This window comes from Lathamus discolor, chromosome 7 (genome assembly GCF_037157495.1).
Source record: "Lathamus discolor isolate bLatDis1 chromosome 7, bLatDis1.hap1, whole genome shotgun sequence".
NCBI lineage: Eukaryota > Metazoa > Chordata > Aves > Psittaciformes > Psittacidae > Lathamus > Lathamus discolor.
The window spans coordinates 9,316,584-9,333,091 of NC_088890.1; the positions used below are offsets into that span (position 1 = coordinate 9,316,584).

The window sequence follows — 16,508 nt, forward strand, 5'->3', positions numbered from 1 at the left end:
TGTGCCGTGGGATACACCTCATCTTTTCAGTAAATTAAATCTGATTTCTTTGATAGTTTTAAAACAGGAGGCAATGCTGCCTGGGGAGAAATGGAAGTTTAGGCAAAACTCCCACTTTACCTCACCTTTATCTTTGCTTCTTTCTTACTGTCTTCTGAACAAATGTATCTAATATAACTTGGTCTGGGGGAAGGAGCTGTTGAGTCACTGGAGAGAATCCACAGTGCCACCGTTTAGCAAAGGTGTAAGAATAAAACCCTTGAAAGAAAATAATTGGAAAACTGTATTCTAATTTTAGTGGGGAGTGGCCATGGACATTTAATTCAATTAGATTTTATTGATTGTCTTTTAATGGATTTGTTTTCCCTGACAGACTCCCGCATCTTCCAGCGTGACAGCCTTGCTGTGAACAGATCCACACGCATACACTCGGCTTGAAATCGGTGGAGCAGCTCCCGGTAGCAAAGCCAGCACCGTAAGTGTGCGGGATCAGCGAGGTGGGCGAGGGTGAGCGGGTGGGCATCGGCTCCCCCGGGCAGGGACACGCAGGGACGCCCCTGCAGCTCTCACTGCCCCAGTGTCAGGAGGCGCCTGGCAACCCGCGCAGACCAGCATGTAGCCACAGGAGATGGGACAGTTCTGTTGACTGTTTGCTGTCATCAAATGAGTCAGCGGCAAGTCACAGTCTTGGATGTCAGCGGGAGTGGCACACCAGGAAATCAATCACAAAAGAGGGGGGAGAGACCTTCCCCCCCCCCCCCCCCGCCCCGGCCCCGAGAATTCAAGCCTTGCTTGAATGCTTTTTGAGGTTTATGTTTTCTATATATGGCCGATAAAATGGTGCGTGCCAGCACCGAGGGGGCTATCCCTGAGCAGCGCGCTGCTGCCACTGCGAACACCACCTCCGCCGGCCGCACTGTTCCACCGCCCTGCGCCGGGAGCCCCGCCGGCATTCCCTCGCCTTGCCGCAGGGCTCCCTTCCCTCCGTGCGGGGCGCAGCGCGGCCCGGCCGTGCGCGGGGAGAACGGCGCTGGCCCCGCGGCCCCTTGCCAGAGCCAGGTGAGCTGCGCTGGCGCCGTGCTTCCAGCGCACGGGGCTGCGCTCCGGCCCCGCAGCCGCGGTACGGCGGCAGCTCCCCGGCCACGGCCACAGTCCCGGCCGGGGGAGGGTCGGTCCGGCGGGGGTCCCGCTCCCGCAGGGGCAGGGACACGCGGGCGCGCTCCCGGCCCGGCCCCGCGCAGCGCCCCCAGCGGGCCGCGGGAGGCTGGTGCGGCCGAGGGCGTGCCGCTGCCGGCGGATAAAGGCCGGGCGGCGGCGCGGGGCCCGCACAGAGCCGGGGAGCGGCGGAGCAGCCCGGAGCGGGCGGGCCGAGGCAGAGCGAGGCCGGGCGCAGGAGCCGGGCGGCGGCCGAGCGCTGCGCTCCCTCCCTGCAGGCGGCGGGCGCGGCCGGGCGGGGCGCGGGCGGAGCGGAGCGGATCGAGGAGGCGGAGCGGGGCTGCGCCATGAGCACGCAGGCGCGGGGCCAGGGCGGGCGCAGAGCGGCCGATCCCGACGGCGAGATGCCGGCCACCGAGAAGGACCTGGCGGAGGACGCGCCGTGGAAGCGGATCCAGCAGAACACCTTCACCCGCTGGTGCAACGAGCACCTGCGCTGCGTCAACAAGCGCATCGGTAACCTGCAGCACGACCTGAGCGATGGGCTGCGCCTCATCGCCCTCCTGGAGGTGCTCAGCCAGAAGCGCATGTACCGCAAGTACCACCAGCGGCCCACCTTCCGACAGATGCAGCTGGAGAACGTCTCGGTGGCCCTCGAGTTCCTGGAGCGGGAGAGCATTAAGCTGGTCTCCATCGGTGAGTGTATCCCCAGCGGGTCGGGTTTAGGTTTTTCTCATTGTGTGTGTTTTTTCCTGCGCTGGACCTTTGCCTCACAGAGCATGGACGGGATCGGGGCATGGGGCAGCCGCGGCTGTGTAGTCGGCAACTGATGGGTTGCTTCTTTTTGTTTCTACAAAGAGCAAGTTTTGGGGGTGAAGCGTAGTGTTGGTCTAAAGCCGCGTGTGCGGTGCGTGCTGTGAGGCAGTCCCACGGCCCGGCTGCTGGGGCTGGCAATGCTCTCCTGTCTGCTTCGGCTTCTCTCTTAGCCACTAGCTCATAGGTGAGGCTTTCCTCTCAGGTCTCTTTCTGAAGGAGCCCAGTACCAGAGCATGTTCTCTCCCTGTGCAGGCAGTTTCCCTGTGTCCGGCCAGATGTCTCTGGGCCCTGGCAGGGTGCTGGAGCCTGGGTCTCCTGGGGTGGGTGACCTGTGCGGAGATAGGCGTTACCATATGGGGTATAGGAGAGCAAGGAGGCTTCTCTTGCTCGCCAGAGCCCAGTAGATGATGCCAGTGTTCAGATTAGCGTGGATGCTTACCTAAACACAGTTGCAGCTTTTGAACAGGCTTGCACTTTCTCCTTAATCTTTCTGCTGCGGTAGGTCCTGTAGGCAGAAAATGTACAAGGACCTCTGCTCATGCCAGGAGATGGGTGGTTTGAGCTAATGCCCACCCTGGCTGGCACTAGGTTTGGCTGTCAACTGGAGGGTGCAATTGCTGGGTAACTGATGCTTTGTGCAGAAAATTAAAGCTGTTGGCATGCACGTCAAATTGCAGATGATCCCTCAGGAATGCATGTGGTGACCAGTGGGGGAATAGCTCAGGTGTGGCTGCAGTGCTGTCTGTAAAGCAGTAATTTGAATGCCTGAGAGATCTCTGGGAAGGAATGTGAATGCCTTTTCTAGCTCTTTGCCAGATAACTGTAATTACTGCCTCCTGATGACTCTGGCCTGGATGAACTGCACAGCTGAATTTGGGGGAGTGCAGCTCTGCTCAGTTCTCCAAAACTCTTGGCCAAGGTGATAGCTGTTTCCCTTCAGAGGCTTTAGCTACAATAACAAGGGAATATAAGCTATTCCAGTTTGGGGAAGACCTGGCTCTCTCTGAAAACCTGTGGCTGGGTGGAGTAAGTCTAGGTCCCTATTGTTCCTCTCTACTAACTTGTAAAATCAGCTTTGGACAAATGGAGACTGCTGGGTCCCAAAAGGCTGATTATCCTCCTAGGGCAAACCAGCTAGTGTACTTGCAGCTGGGAATGGAGCTGGTGCTAATTATTTACTTAGCAATGCATTCCCTTCGCACACAGTAGGGTTCGAGTTGCAGCTGCGGACTCCTGGGCTGAGCTTATTTTTGCTAACATCAGAGCTAACCTTTCTTCTTCAGCTGCTGGAATAGCTCCTTCGCAGCCACAGTGCTAATACCAGCGCAGTGTTCCCCTCCTATTGTATTGTTTGCCCTATTAAAACGTAGCTGTTCCAGCTGCCTTCCTATTTGTCTGTGGGACTTCCCGAGGGCTGTGGGTTTGGGAGATCAAGGTTAGTCCGGTCAGGCCTGGCTTCCAGTGACTTCCTTTATAAGAAATGCTGCTGCAGCAGCACAGTTTCCTTGCTGGATTAGACTGAGCTGTAGGGTGGCCATAATCTTTTAAGACATGTCTAACTGTTTTGCAGCTTGCTTGTGTTGTGTTGGCTATTAAAAAAACAAATTAAACTCCAAGCTCCTGGAAAAAATCCTTGTAGCTGAAGCTTTGGGAGAATGGAATGGCTGTGGCTGCAAGTGCCTTTGCCATATCCCAGCCTCCGCACGAAAGTGGTACACAGCCCTGTCTGTGCTGTGCCACCAGAGCTGGAGCCAAATGGTAGCACAGGAGCTCTACTGTACAGCCCTGGATAAACCGAGCCCATCCTGAAAAAACATCCTCAGTTTGCTTTCCAAAAAAGAGGTTCAAAGCAAGCCTTGTGGTGCTCCTTGTGGTTGAAGGGGCTGAAGCTCGTGCACCTCTCCTGCAGGCGCAGCATCTGCTGGGGTGGCTGCCTGTCCCTGCTGTGCTTCTCCCTGCAGGTTCTGAAGAACCTGGGGCTTTCTCTTAGTTTTCAGTCTCTTATGTGCTACTGAACAAAACCAAGGCTGTTAGAGGGTCTGAAGCTGTGTACCAGTAAGGGCTTTTAGATGGACAACTTCTATGACCAGGTTGGTGTTTAGGGCCTGGGGTGTTTAGGGCCAGCTCTGAGCCAAATCAGCTGGGAAAACCTGACAGCTGCAGCTGCTCGATTTCTGGCGCTAATAATGCCATCAGACCTCTGCTAAGTAGATGTGGTGCCTGTTCCAGTTATTATTTAACTTCCAGGAACTTTTTGGAAGCCATGTATTATGGCTTAGCTACCGCTGCTATGCTACAACCACACTTTTAAACTTTTTCAGTAGCAAGCTTTTGGCATTCAGGTTTTGTCCATTTAAAAGAAGTCTGCCTATACACAGAAATCAGTTAAATTTGTGGTGTTTAACCATGAGCCTGCTTAACCTCTCCTGCTGCTCTTACCCCTTCTTTAGCCATCTGCTCAGTATCTCCTGGTTGTTTTGGGATGCTTTCCTTCTAGGCATGAAGTGCCTTCACTTCAGTGCAGATTCGACTGTGTATGTGGTCTACTGTAAAAACAGCCATCCAGCAAAGATAGGATTGGAAGCTCTGAAAAACTTACTGTGTGGGCAGGTGACTACTACTACATTGAGCTTTCTGCTTGACACAAGGTGGCTGCTGTGCTACTCAAGTGTTAAAGTGTTAAGTCTTGCTTTTTATTTGTCTGCTAGACTGAGATAATTGCAGATTCCTGGGTGCTGAGTGGCATATGCAAGGCACTGGGGAGTAGGATGCCAGGAATGCAGAGCACAAGGGCTTAGCTCTTGGCTGAAGGAGCTGATCAACTTCACAGATTACTTTGTATGAGACCCACATTGTGCCTTGGTAAAAGCCATAGCAAGTGGCAGAGAAAGGGCGGTTGAAACTAATTTGGCTTTGAGCTTGCCCCTGGAAACCCTGATACCAGGCAATAGGAGTTAACTGATTTAACTTGGAAACAGAAGGATTTGGTGTCTGAAGCCTGGCAGGTTGTTTCAGGCTGTGACCGGCCAAGTTGCACCCAAGCTTGCAGCTGGCAGGTCCTAGGTGCATGCTCCTGGGCTGTTCAGTACCTGTTGGCAGTGTCCTCATGGCTGCTGCCCACCCAGCAGCCCTGTATTGCTGGCAGAGGCAGGATGGGTGCTGAACAGCTGGCTGGCTTGGTTTGTAAAACTGCAGTTTTGGACTGCCACAGTCAGATTGATCTAACAAAATCATGTGGTTTCTCTGCTGGGTTGTACTTTCACCAGATAAGTGCCTCGCAACTGCAGGATGTCAAGTGGTGATGCAGGTACATGGATGGGCAGGGGCCATCCATTTATCAGGTGGGCTTGGGGTTAATGACCAAGTACTTGATGCATACACTGTGCTCTATAGTGCAGACCTCCAGCATGCTCATAAGGATAAAAGTATCTTGACCCGAGTTGGAGTATCTCATGGAAATATCAATTTAGAAAAATAATGGAATACCAGCTTTCTTGCCTAGGCTACACTGAAGGGTGACAAAGCAAATCTAGAGGAAAACTTGGCTCTTTCATAGCTTGGTGTGTTGTCCTGTAATGCCTAGAGCTAGATGCTTGAAAACTGGGAAAAATGTGTTTTCAGCCTGTGTATACTTTGGGTCTCTCTCTGTCCCACTCCAGGTGCTATTAACACATCATAAGGACGTAGTCAAAATACTCTTGCATTTTGTCTGCCATTTACCTGTGACTTCCCTGGAGGCTGTTTTCTGGAAAATATCCAGTGTGTCTTGGAAGCAGGTTTCTGCTTCTTGGAAATGTGACACTTAATCCTTCCCCTCAAAACCTATTTTTGATAGACTGGCAGTGGGCCTCACGGCTGGAGACTGGAGGTGGCTTCAGTTTCTGAGGGTGGTTGGTCTGCTCAGGATCTTCTGTTTCAATAGTTGGACTGCTGGTCTAAAGAGAAAGTGGCTTTGCATGAGTTATTTGCTCCAAGTTACAGGGAAATTTAAGGTAGCTTATACACACTGTTCTTGCATTCTTTTACATATGAGCGGAAACTTGTAAAGTGATCAAACTTAGGTAAAATTACTTGGGACCAGTGAGACTAATGCACTAAACAGCTTTTTCATTTAAGGCACTGAACACTGTGCCAGCTATTCAAGAAGGACTGAAGTCTTAACTGCTCCGTATTCCAGTGCTATGTCCTGTATTGATTTACATGGGGATGTTTAAATCTAAATGGGTCAGCATAATTCTTTTTCTAGGCTACAACTGTAATCTAAGAACGTGGTTAGCCTTGTGTGTGGCCGTGCTCTTGTACTGCCAGTATTGTTCAGTGTCTGCTCCAAGCAATGGGGAATAAAACAATGGTCTGAGTCCCCCAGGCTGCAGAGGAATTCTGTTTTCTCTGCCCCTCAGAAATAGACTTCCATGTCTATTCTTCCTTGTCTTCCATGACCTGGACAAGGGCCTACCAAGCTTAGCCCATATGCTGAGCAAGCACACCAGAGTGAAATGGTGCTTTGCAGGTGATGCTGGTGTGAATAGATCTCTGCTGTACTGTGACATTTGCCATGTCTTCTGTGCCATCAGTATCAGGTGGACCTGTCCTCCTCTGCTGCCTGGTGTGCTACACAGTTAATGAACACAGCACCTGACTTGTAAGTTATTACAATAATGAAGATGCAAAGCTCAGCAGCCCAGGTTTGGCTCTGTTAGTGCTTGGTACTGGTGTGCCTGAAGAGCCCGTCCTAGTGGCTGTTGCTTACAAAGTGTCAAGCCCGAGTCTGGCTCTTGGTGAGTTAGCCGGGCTTTTCGTAGAGAAACCTGTAGGTTCCTGTGAGATTTCTTGGTTTGTGTGTATGTACTGTGATAGTACTGTGGGTCCTGTTCTGGAGCACCCACCCATGGGGAAGGGGACTCATCTTCATGCAGGTGCACCAAGGTAGTGATAGGCATGTGTGGTAGCTGTGGGTAGGTGAGGAGGTGTTGCTGCAGTCTGCTTGGACTCTGCAAGAAAAACATCATCAGATGTTCCAAGCGTGTCTAAGGAAGGAAATACTGTCTAGCTGCGTGTTAACTGCTGGGGGAAGAAGCCAAAACAAAAGATATATGGAAAAAGGCTAAGGGAAGGCACTGCCCATCCTTGTAGGAATTTCTGAACAGTCTTTGCTACAGCTTTCATTGGATGGCTGTGCTCATAAGTCTGTTCGTTGCAGGTGGACTTCGTGCTAATGGTGTGGAGGAGGAGGTATGTGCCTTTACACTGTGTTTGGAGAAGTAAGTGTAGCAGTTCTCATGAAAACAGTGTGTCTGTGAAGCCTCTGCTAGGTGCTGGGCTATCTTTGCTGGATTGCTCTAATAGCGTGTGTGGTAGAGGTGAACACTCACCCACCCATCTTGCAACCGCTGCCTGGGTGGGGTGAGCAGAGCAACCCTTGCTCTTCCTGAGAGCTTGGCCTTAGGTTCAGAGTTGAGTCAACAGAGATCTGAGGTTCTCAGCTCCTGGGCTAAGCAAGCTCTGCCTGTTGATGTGGATTAATGCAGTGATGGTCAAGTGAGGTGTTTTCTCCTAGGTCTTGCTTCTGGGGACTTGGTGCAGGCTTTTTTTTCCCCAAGGCAGAAGTTTCTGTAGCTTGCACTCTTGCCTGTTTGTGTGTCTCCTGAGGAAGAACCCATGCCCTGTAATCTAATTGGGAAGATGCTTTCTTCCAGGTCATCATTAGGAGATAAATCCTAGTTCCTGTACTTGATAGCCTCATAGTGGGTGTATGTTGTATCATAACCAGATGGTTGTCTGGGGTCTGATGTGGTCACCCGTCTGTGAGCCTCCCTCAGCTTTCTACCCCTCCTGCAACTAGCCTTGAGTCTCGGAGGTGATTACATAGTAACTGGTATATCAGAGTGAGGACTGACCGCTGTGGTGGGCATGGGTTTAGTTAATGAATTGCAGTTCCTTGTGTGAACACTATTCTGCTGTAAGTAGTTGAAGTCTAACATCCATAGTGAGATGTATGCAGTGTCTAGTTCCTACTGTGCTACTACTGCATGGCAACTCTAATACTCACAACCACTACAAGAATAAACTGGATTTTCTGTTTTTGTTAGTGAAAACAAGCTAGGCCACTTCAAACAACACCGAAATGAAGCCTTGCCCAAATCCCTGAGGAAGCAAGGGTTGCCTTACATATCCTCCCTTGTGCTGAGTAACACAGCACACGCTGCCCTGGAGCTGCCTAGGGGTGGGCAGAGGATGGAGCAGCTGAATCCTGTCTCTCCTGGTGTGATGGTCTGGGATTGTTTGGACCTCCTGCTGATACTGCCCTCTGAAGAAAGCAGCTGTGGCTCTCTGAGCTGTGGTTCTGTCTGGGAAGAGTGGCCACATGTACAACTGCACTGTCTGGTTGCTAATGGGATGCTTCCTCTGAGTCTGTAGATCATGGTCCTCTGCTTGCAACTTGTAGAAGTAGACAGCCAATCTAATGGGAAGGAAGCCAATCTCTAAGGCATAAATTCAGCAGGTGTTTCTGAGTTTTCTCAGGGTCACTGAATTATAACAAGTTTCACTGACCAGTCTGGTAAGCTGGAAGTGGCTGAGCTTTGAACATCCAGACTGAGACCTCTCCTGCGGAAGGGACATACTGTCCTAAACAAACTGTCTAAACATCTAACAGCAGCAGCAGCAGGTTGCATGAAGGGAGTCCCTGCCGATCTTACCCATAGCACAAAAATGGCTGTGAGCTGCAATGACATCATGGACTGCGGCTCTTTCTCCCCGGCTTCAGGGCATGCCGTAAATCATGACGCATTTATTTGTCAGAGCATTGAATTACTCCAGCATGAGCTGGCCAGGCTGCGTGTCCTGTGAGGGCGAGGTGGGCACAGACAGACTGCCATGCTGACACCCAGCCTGCCTGCTGTGAGGAAGAAGGGCTGTCTCAGCAGCATGTCCTGGCATGGCCCAAGCACATGTTAGCAGGCTGTGCGCTGCTGCAGATGGGGTGAGCATGGCTGGGTGCTGGGCTGAGCAACCAGGCAGAGGCTGTGAGCAGCCCTGTGCTCTGCCCATCCTGTTAGGGAGGCTCTTGCTGTCTTCTGCAATCCTGGGTGGGGTTCAAGTGTTTTCAACGCTGGCCGCAGGCTCTGTGCACTGCGGCTCTGCTGCGGAGCAGTAACTGAAAGCTGTGGAGCCACCCTTCCTGCCAGCCTATGCATTTCCACCCTCTTCTTGTGCTGAAATCTGGGGTGTGCTTCTAACTGCCTGCCTGTGAGATGGGCTCTGGGCTGAGCTGTTAAATGCTGCTCTGAAATGCCATTGCTGTGTCCTGCATAGGTGCTGTGAGCACATCCGGACCTGGGGGCTGCCCCAGCCTGACCTGGGGTGGGATGCTGGCGGCTGGCTCTCCTCCACCACTCGCAGCCCACAGTGATCTCAGGCTGTGCCGGGCGCCTCTCGCTGCCTACTGCTTTTGATTAGTCTGTGTCCGCTCTTGTGAGGACACAATGTATGTGTCTGTATTTCTGAGCTTATATTAAAGGGCACTGTCGGGGTTGGTGGGCCCAAAGTGAGCTGTAGGTGGCAACTGGTGAGTTATGTTGGGTAAACAAGCTTTGAAAGTCTCCTCTGGAGCCCTGCAGCAGAAGACACAGTGTACAGAGCTGCTCTGAGCAAACACCCATGCTACGTGCATCTGAAGGTTATTCAAACACAAAAGAGGAAATACTGTTCCCCTCGGCTAGATACTAACATGCTCTATCTATGCTTCCTTTAATTGATATAATTAACTGTTTTACATTCCCTTTGCTCACAGCAACCTTAGAGCAGTAGGTGCAGCAGGTTTAGTGGACTTCCCGTAGGCAAATACTGGCAAGCCAAGTCTTGGAGCTATTTTAGATTTCAGTGCTAACATATGGATGAGTAGTCTTGGAGGTCTCCTTTGCCTTTGTGCTGATTATGCCTTTATTGTAAGGTAGGTAGTAGCAGCAGGTCCCTCTGGGCTTGGACTACAGGAGTGAAGAGCCTGAGCTGGTGGGTATGTGCGAGGTCCTGCATTTGTTTGGTGCATCTCCCTGACTGGGAAGTGGCCATGTGACAGACGCACCTTGTATTGGTCATGGTGTGAGACGCAAATCTTTGACTAATCTGTCTGCTTGTGATCCTTACTATGGAATAGAGAACAGTGGCTTGCTAAACAAAGTGCATGTCTAACTGTCATCTTGATGGCGCAATGTTACTTCAGCATCATGTCTAGACAGTGAATTTCTTAGGGTTTCCTTCTCTTTGCAAGGCTTGGAGTAATTCTGCTTGTTGTTCTCCCAAACCAAAGCCCAGGCACCTTTGAGCCTGCTCCAGCACTGGAATACCACTGTGGAGCTGCTGTTTGCTGTGTCAGTGCTTGTTGTGGTGGTTCTCTGAGCAGTTGTCACTTGCTCGTCTGTGGCTTGTTATCAAATTCCCCTGTGGGGGAAGAGTTAGTGTCTGAGCAGACTGGCTGTGGGAAGACTTGGGATGCTAATCGTGTTGTTTCAGCTTTGTTCCGGCTGTTGATTAACAGTGTGGCTGCATTGTAAATATTTGATACCTTATGTAACTGCTTGAACAAAATCAATGATCTAATTAAAAGTTGAATAAAAGCAGCTTTAGTTGTCTCTGAGGATTATTTCTTTTGGTAACTCTTCTAGGCTTGTGGTGAAACTGTAGCTAAGAAGAAATAGAAGAACTAGGCTGGTGACTGCAAGGAAAGTTTGTGGTGACTCTTGAAAGGGTGGTGACTTCCAGTGCCACAGTCCAAGCTCAGTTGTGCTGGATCCTGTGGCTGTCAGATGTCAGGACGGACACATGGAGGCTTTTAAACTGGGACCACAGGACCCTCTATAGTGGTGCCATACTAATGCTCTCTCAAAGCTTTGTGGTTGTGTAGCCTCACACTGTATAGTGCTGGCTGAAGTGAATCTGACACTGAACAGAGGATGCATCATGTGTGCTGGACAGCTTAACAGCTACATCGAATGTGTGTGGCCAAAGGGAAGAGGGTCACCCCTGCCACAACCCAATACAGCTGCTGTCAGGGAAGACCCCAGCTGGCAGAGGTTGGCTGCCTGTTGATAAATCAGCTCCAGCACTAATACTATTTCCCTGACCTAGCCTGAGTAGTAAGCAAGAGTGAGGATTGTCAGCTCAATCAAGTCACAAACCACCAAGTGAGATGTCTACTTGAGGGGCCACACAATCAGGGACCAAATAGTGCCTTCAGATCCCGATGGCCCTGAACTGCAGCATGCCCTGGGGCTTCCCAGGCTATTGCAGAAGCAGGCATGGCTCACAGGTAGCCATTATATGTTTTGCATCCCAAAAAACTTAGAAAAGCCTGAGACAGTCTTCCAGTTGTTCAGGTTCTCCTCCAAAATGTAAGAGTGAAGAAGCACTCATTGGGTTCAGCTCACTACCACTGTAAAGTGGGGCAGCCCAGCCCTGCTCTTGGTACTGTCACACCGGATGATTAGTGGCTGCTAAGTGCGCATTAGTGAGGATTCTAATGACTTGCAGACATCTGCAGTTATAGAGCTAGGAGCATGTGGGACTCCTGGACAAGGATACTGCAAAGATCTTGTCCCAGAGAATTAACCACATTACTGCTGGGATCCTCACTTGAGTAGATCCCAGTATACTGCTTTCCGGCAGGAAATGGTTTGGAGCTACTCTGCTAGGGTCAGCTCACAGGATGGTTTGCTCTGGCAGGAAAGCACCAGAACAGCAGACTCCAGTGAGAAGCTGCTAGTTCAGACCCTGGGAATAGTGAAAATGTTTGGTGTTTTCTGGGTGGAAAGCCCTGATTCTTGCAGGGAAGCCTCCTGATGTTGGAGGCATAAAGCCCTACTTCAGCAAATCTACTTCAGAGCTTGCTGTGGTTTTGTAGCCTAGATCAGAGTTCTGTGTTTAAAGAAACGCCTCTTCTGATATAGATAAATAATTGAAAACTATGTAACTTCAACAGTTTTTAGTTGTAAGGAGGAGAATTGAACTGCTTCATCTGAACTGCTGCAACTCTTGGTTGAAAAATCTGCCTAAGGCAGAGGAAGCTTTAATATTTTAATTAACTGGCTTTATTACTTTTAAACATAGGCTTTAACAAGCTGCAGAATTCTCTGTATGTAAAAGAAGTAGCTCAGGCTTCTGAAGCAGTACCTGGACAACAAGAGCATTCAAGCTCAAGTGTAGAAGCTGAAAGGAGCAGCCCAGTCTTTGTCTAGGAGTAGGATAACGCCTATGGGGCTCTTGTTCTGCCTGGACTGAGGTAATAGCAGGTTACTAACATTAGGCGTTGATAACAAATGTGGTGGCCTAATGCTGTACCTAACTGGAAGGGGTATGGGAGGTCAGGCAGAGAAGTGTAGCTTACAGTGTTGCTGCAGTTATTCCAGCTCTAGCAAAACTGCCTCTAGAGCTAACATTTTTGTGTTGTGCTAAAAATGTGAAATACAATAGGCTTGCAAATGTGAACAATGTGAGACTGCAGATTAAAAATGAGGTCTTGCATCTGGTGAGTATTTGGGTAATTGCCTGTACCCTGCTCAGTCAGCATGTGTGTGGTGGAGGGCTGTCCCTGGAGACTAGGGAGAGAGCTGCGAGCTTGTGAAGTCTGCAAAGACTTGTGTGAAGCCTTGAAGTTGGAAGATTTGAAGTCCAGCCTCCGGAGAGGAAAGGTGGTGTCCCTCTGAGCACTGGATAGCTCAGGAGTTGCTGTTAGCAGCCAGAGCCTGTTGTGGCTGAGCAGCTCCCGACAAAGTTGGATTAGACTGAGCAGAGCTGCTTCTGCCCCTTGGGAGGAGGACCCAAGCAGAGCCCGTGGCACAGGGCACGCATGCTGGAGAGCAGCCCCAGGGGCTGGTGCTGGCCAGCCTGTGGCATCTGGTGTGGGCTGTGGGGATGCCTTGAGCAGCTTGGAGCAATGCAGAACTCGCACATCTGAAGCAAAGCTTTGCTGTGTGGTGAGTTTGGGTGGGAGGAGTGGGTGCACGGTCTGCGCAAGCATTGCACAGCTGTGGCTAATATGTGCTCAAGCTGTACCATTAATCCCATATGGTCCTCTTTAAGGTGTTCAGAGACCACCCATGCAGACTGTGCCTCTGCAGATTCACCACTGCTCTCCTGCTTATGAAAGCTCCACTCAAAAGAGGTCTGTCTGATAGTGACTGCCACCGTTGGGTGAATTACCTGGGCCTCAAGCCAAGTGTCTATTCCTTACGTTAGCGGCTTGTAGCTGGAACCATATAAACGTGGAGCTATCCTGTGTGGGATGCTAAACACACAGGGCTTCAGTCTGGACCGTGCAGGGGCGAGCCTTGTGCTATGTGCAGATGGAAGTGTGTTTACTGCTGGGTTGCACAAGTATACAAAAATATGGTTAAATGACTCCACTGCTTTCGTCACAGAGAGGGGAAAGCTTCCTCCTTTAAAAAGCCTCTGGAAGTGGTGTTCACTGAGTATCTTTTTTTTTTTTTTTTTAGTTAAAAATTGGAGGAAAGTGGCCTTCTTCCTTCTTGGACTGGCATAGTCATGGTTTCCAGGAGGGGAGGGTGGGTGTCTGTATGTGAAAGCTCATGAAGAATTGACATCTAGCTGGCTTACACACAAGTGTTAAGACCTCTTCACAGTGGTCATGGAAAAGCAAGTGTCTGCCAGACTGCACAGTGGATGTACGTGTTTATAGTGACTGTGCAACTGCCCTGAGCATCTTCACATCTTCTGTGCAGTGCGTGGTGTGGGGCTGCTTTCGGTGCTGGATACTTGTGTCTGGATGTCAAAATGAAGTGTTGAAATGGCTCAGATGTTGGATTTCCAAAGTGGCTGTTTCTATCTGCAGAAGGGTACAGTTGCATGTGTCATGGTTTAGCCCCAGCTGGCAACTCAGCCCCACACAGCCACTCACTCGCTTCACTGGTGGGGTGGGGAGAGGTTCAGAAGAGAAAAAGTGAGAAAATTCATGGGTTGAGATAAGGACGCTTTAAGTAAACCAAGGAATTCATTCACCACTTCCCATGGTCAGGCAGGTGTTCGGCCACCTTCAGGAAAGCAGGGCTCTGTCATGTGTAGCAGTGACTAGGGAAGACAACTGCCATCGCTCCAGTGTCCTCCCCCTTCCTTCTTTTTTCCTGAGCTTTATACGGTGAGCATGATGTCCTATGGTATGGATTATCCCTTGGGTCAGTTGGCGTCAGCTCCCAACTGCTGTGCACCCGCAGCCTCCTCCCTGGTAGGGTGAGGCTCAAGAAGGACCTTGACTGTGTAAGTGCTGCTTAGCAATCACTGAAACATCCTTTTGTTATTTATCAACACTGTTTTCAGCACAAATCCAAAACAGAGCCCATACAAGATACTATGGGAGAAACTAACTCTATCGCAGCCAAAACTAGCATAGCATGTTAGAGATCGATTAGCTTTCCTATTGCTTCTCAGTGACATGGTGGGGCAGATGGTTTACATGCTGATAAATTCTGGAATAACTTTGTCACTAAGCTACCGAGCATCTGTAACAGAGTATTTTGCTTAAATACTTCAAAACAAGCCTGCATGAAGCGCTGCTGTTAGGTGCTCAGAATCGGAGACTATCAAAATCAAGACAAACCACAAATCTCCTGTGTAGCCGAAGTAACCGGCAGGGTGTTTTCTGATGTCTCACCAACCCCAGACCACACAGGATGCTCCAGTCCCGAGCACTTTGGTGCTGCAGTGTTGAGTGGAGATGGGTTGAGCCGTACAGGGCTGCATGAATGGGGATTTCCTTCGGACAGCCCTTTGCACAGTGAATCACAGTCGGTACAGCAATTCTGGTTGCAGATGGAAAAAGTGGATCTTGGTGTCTGTTGTGGCCAGGGATTTCCCCAAACAGTAATCACTTCTGATAATTTCTAATGTGTTGGTTTTGGCCTCAGAAACTCCATCCATTGCTGCTTTCATGCCTGGTGTCTACTGCATAGAAGATGTTAGACAGCCCTATCTGAATGGGCTCATTTATCTCGGCAGGATTTTACATGCTGTTTCTTATAACTATCTTGACCTACACCCAGTGTGAGTAAACATGCTCTTCAGTAACTCAGAGGTCACTCTGGCGTCTGGAAACCTCGGAATTACTCACTGCTCTTCAGCCTCGCCAAGGCGGGGTTTTCTTTGCAGCTTCATCTCTTGCACCTTTACCATCTCCAATGCATGCTGGTGCCTGAGGGTGGATGTTCTTGTTGGTCCCCTGCCCTGAAGCTCAGTAGCCTTCCTTCAGTAGTATAAAATACAGTACAGTGCTAAGGACTTGTCCCCTAATGCCTCTGCCAGCCCCTGGGAGGTCTTTGTAAGAACTAGCCAGGTTTTCAACCTTGAAGCAACCTGAGTTGACCTGGTGAGATTTAGGATTACCTTAATCCTGCAGAGATGGCTACAGCACTCGCACGCTTCAGACACAGTTCTTAGTTTTGCTGTGCTACGCTTGTAGGATTCTGCCTTTACAGCTGCTTCTATCAGTGCAGCCTTGTTGATCGGGGCTTGGCTTTGCACTCGTGGAAGCTCACCATGTGTTGGGAGGAGGTGCTGCTTTCTTTGTGTGTGTGAAGTAACAACCTCGGGACTCCCACACGAGTATTTTGTGCTAAGCTTGGACAGCTTTGCATTTGACTGAAATGTTAACGTCTGTCTTGAAGAGAGACCTGTTTCCTGTGCATTGGGTGGTGGTGTTGCTGACTTGGGTGTAGCTGCCTGCTCCAGTGTGCTATGGGAATAAATGTACTGACCCTTGGGGAGCCGAGGCCTGGCACAGGGTCATTCCCCTTTCACCCCCATGCCATGCCCAGAAGAAGGAGCTGTAGTTTGTCTCCTGCCGCTTGGTTTCAAACTGCGAGCCAAGCGTTTCTCGGCAGTGTGGCGAAGGCAGGACGCCTCCTTCCCCCCCGCCTTCCCTCCCTCCTTTAACAGAAATCCACTTTCCCGCATGTTCACTCCCCACTGCAGGGACTTCCCTTGACAAGTCATTCCTGAATGATTAATCAGCACGGGGGCAGCGTACATTGCCCTGTCCCCAGTGCTTCCTGGTGCTTCCCGGTGTTTCCCTCCTCCGGTGCTTGACCCTGGGGCAGTGGGGTGAGCGGTAATGCCGGTCCAGGCCTGCAGCCCTTCCCACGGCCCAGTCCCACGCTGCCTGCCCCTTTCTGGGAACATTCCCAAGCTGCCTGTTGCCCGCGGGGTCAGTGCACCCACTCTGCAGGGTGCTGCTGTCCTGGGGGACGGGGGCCACTGTGCACCCCGAGCCATTGGGAAGCAGGAATGTCCCTTTGCCTGGTGAGGCATGAAGGGGCTGCAGCCCCGTTCTTGTCCGGCTGCCACTTATTCCTGCCCCCAAGTGCAGAGCCCTACAGTCGAAGGGGCTTAACATCAGCCAACACAGCGTGGGGCGCATCCGCCACCCATGGCAGAGGGGAGCGGGAGCCGCGGTGTCCCGGCTGCTACCGGGGCCAGGACCGGCACCGGCGGGGCGTTGGGATGAGCTCAGCCGCAGGGAATGCGCGTTGCTG

The 16,508-nt window shown here is 50.9% G+C and overlaps 1 protein-coding gene across 3 annotated transcripts in view; it reads left to right on the plus strand.

The window, feature by feature from the left end:
• The first annotated feature begins 1,473 nt into the window (after window positions 1–1,473).
• The window catches only part of FLNB (filamin B), a 70,855-nt gene continuing 55,820 nt past the window's right edge, over window positions 1,474–16,508 (plus strand). Inside the window, exon 1 of one of the 3 annotated variants that reach the window (XM_065687706.1) lies at window positions 1,474–1,851. In XM_065687706.1, the coding sequence (XP_065543778.1) occupies window positions 1,503–1,851 (349 nt within the window). In that variant the 5' untranslated portion in view covers window positions 1,474–1,502. The remainder of the gene's footprint in view (window positions 1,852–16,508) is intronic. The other 2 variants (XM_065687705.1, XM_065687704.1) reach the window with 2 other exon arrangements.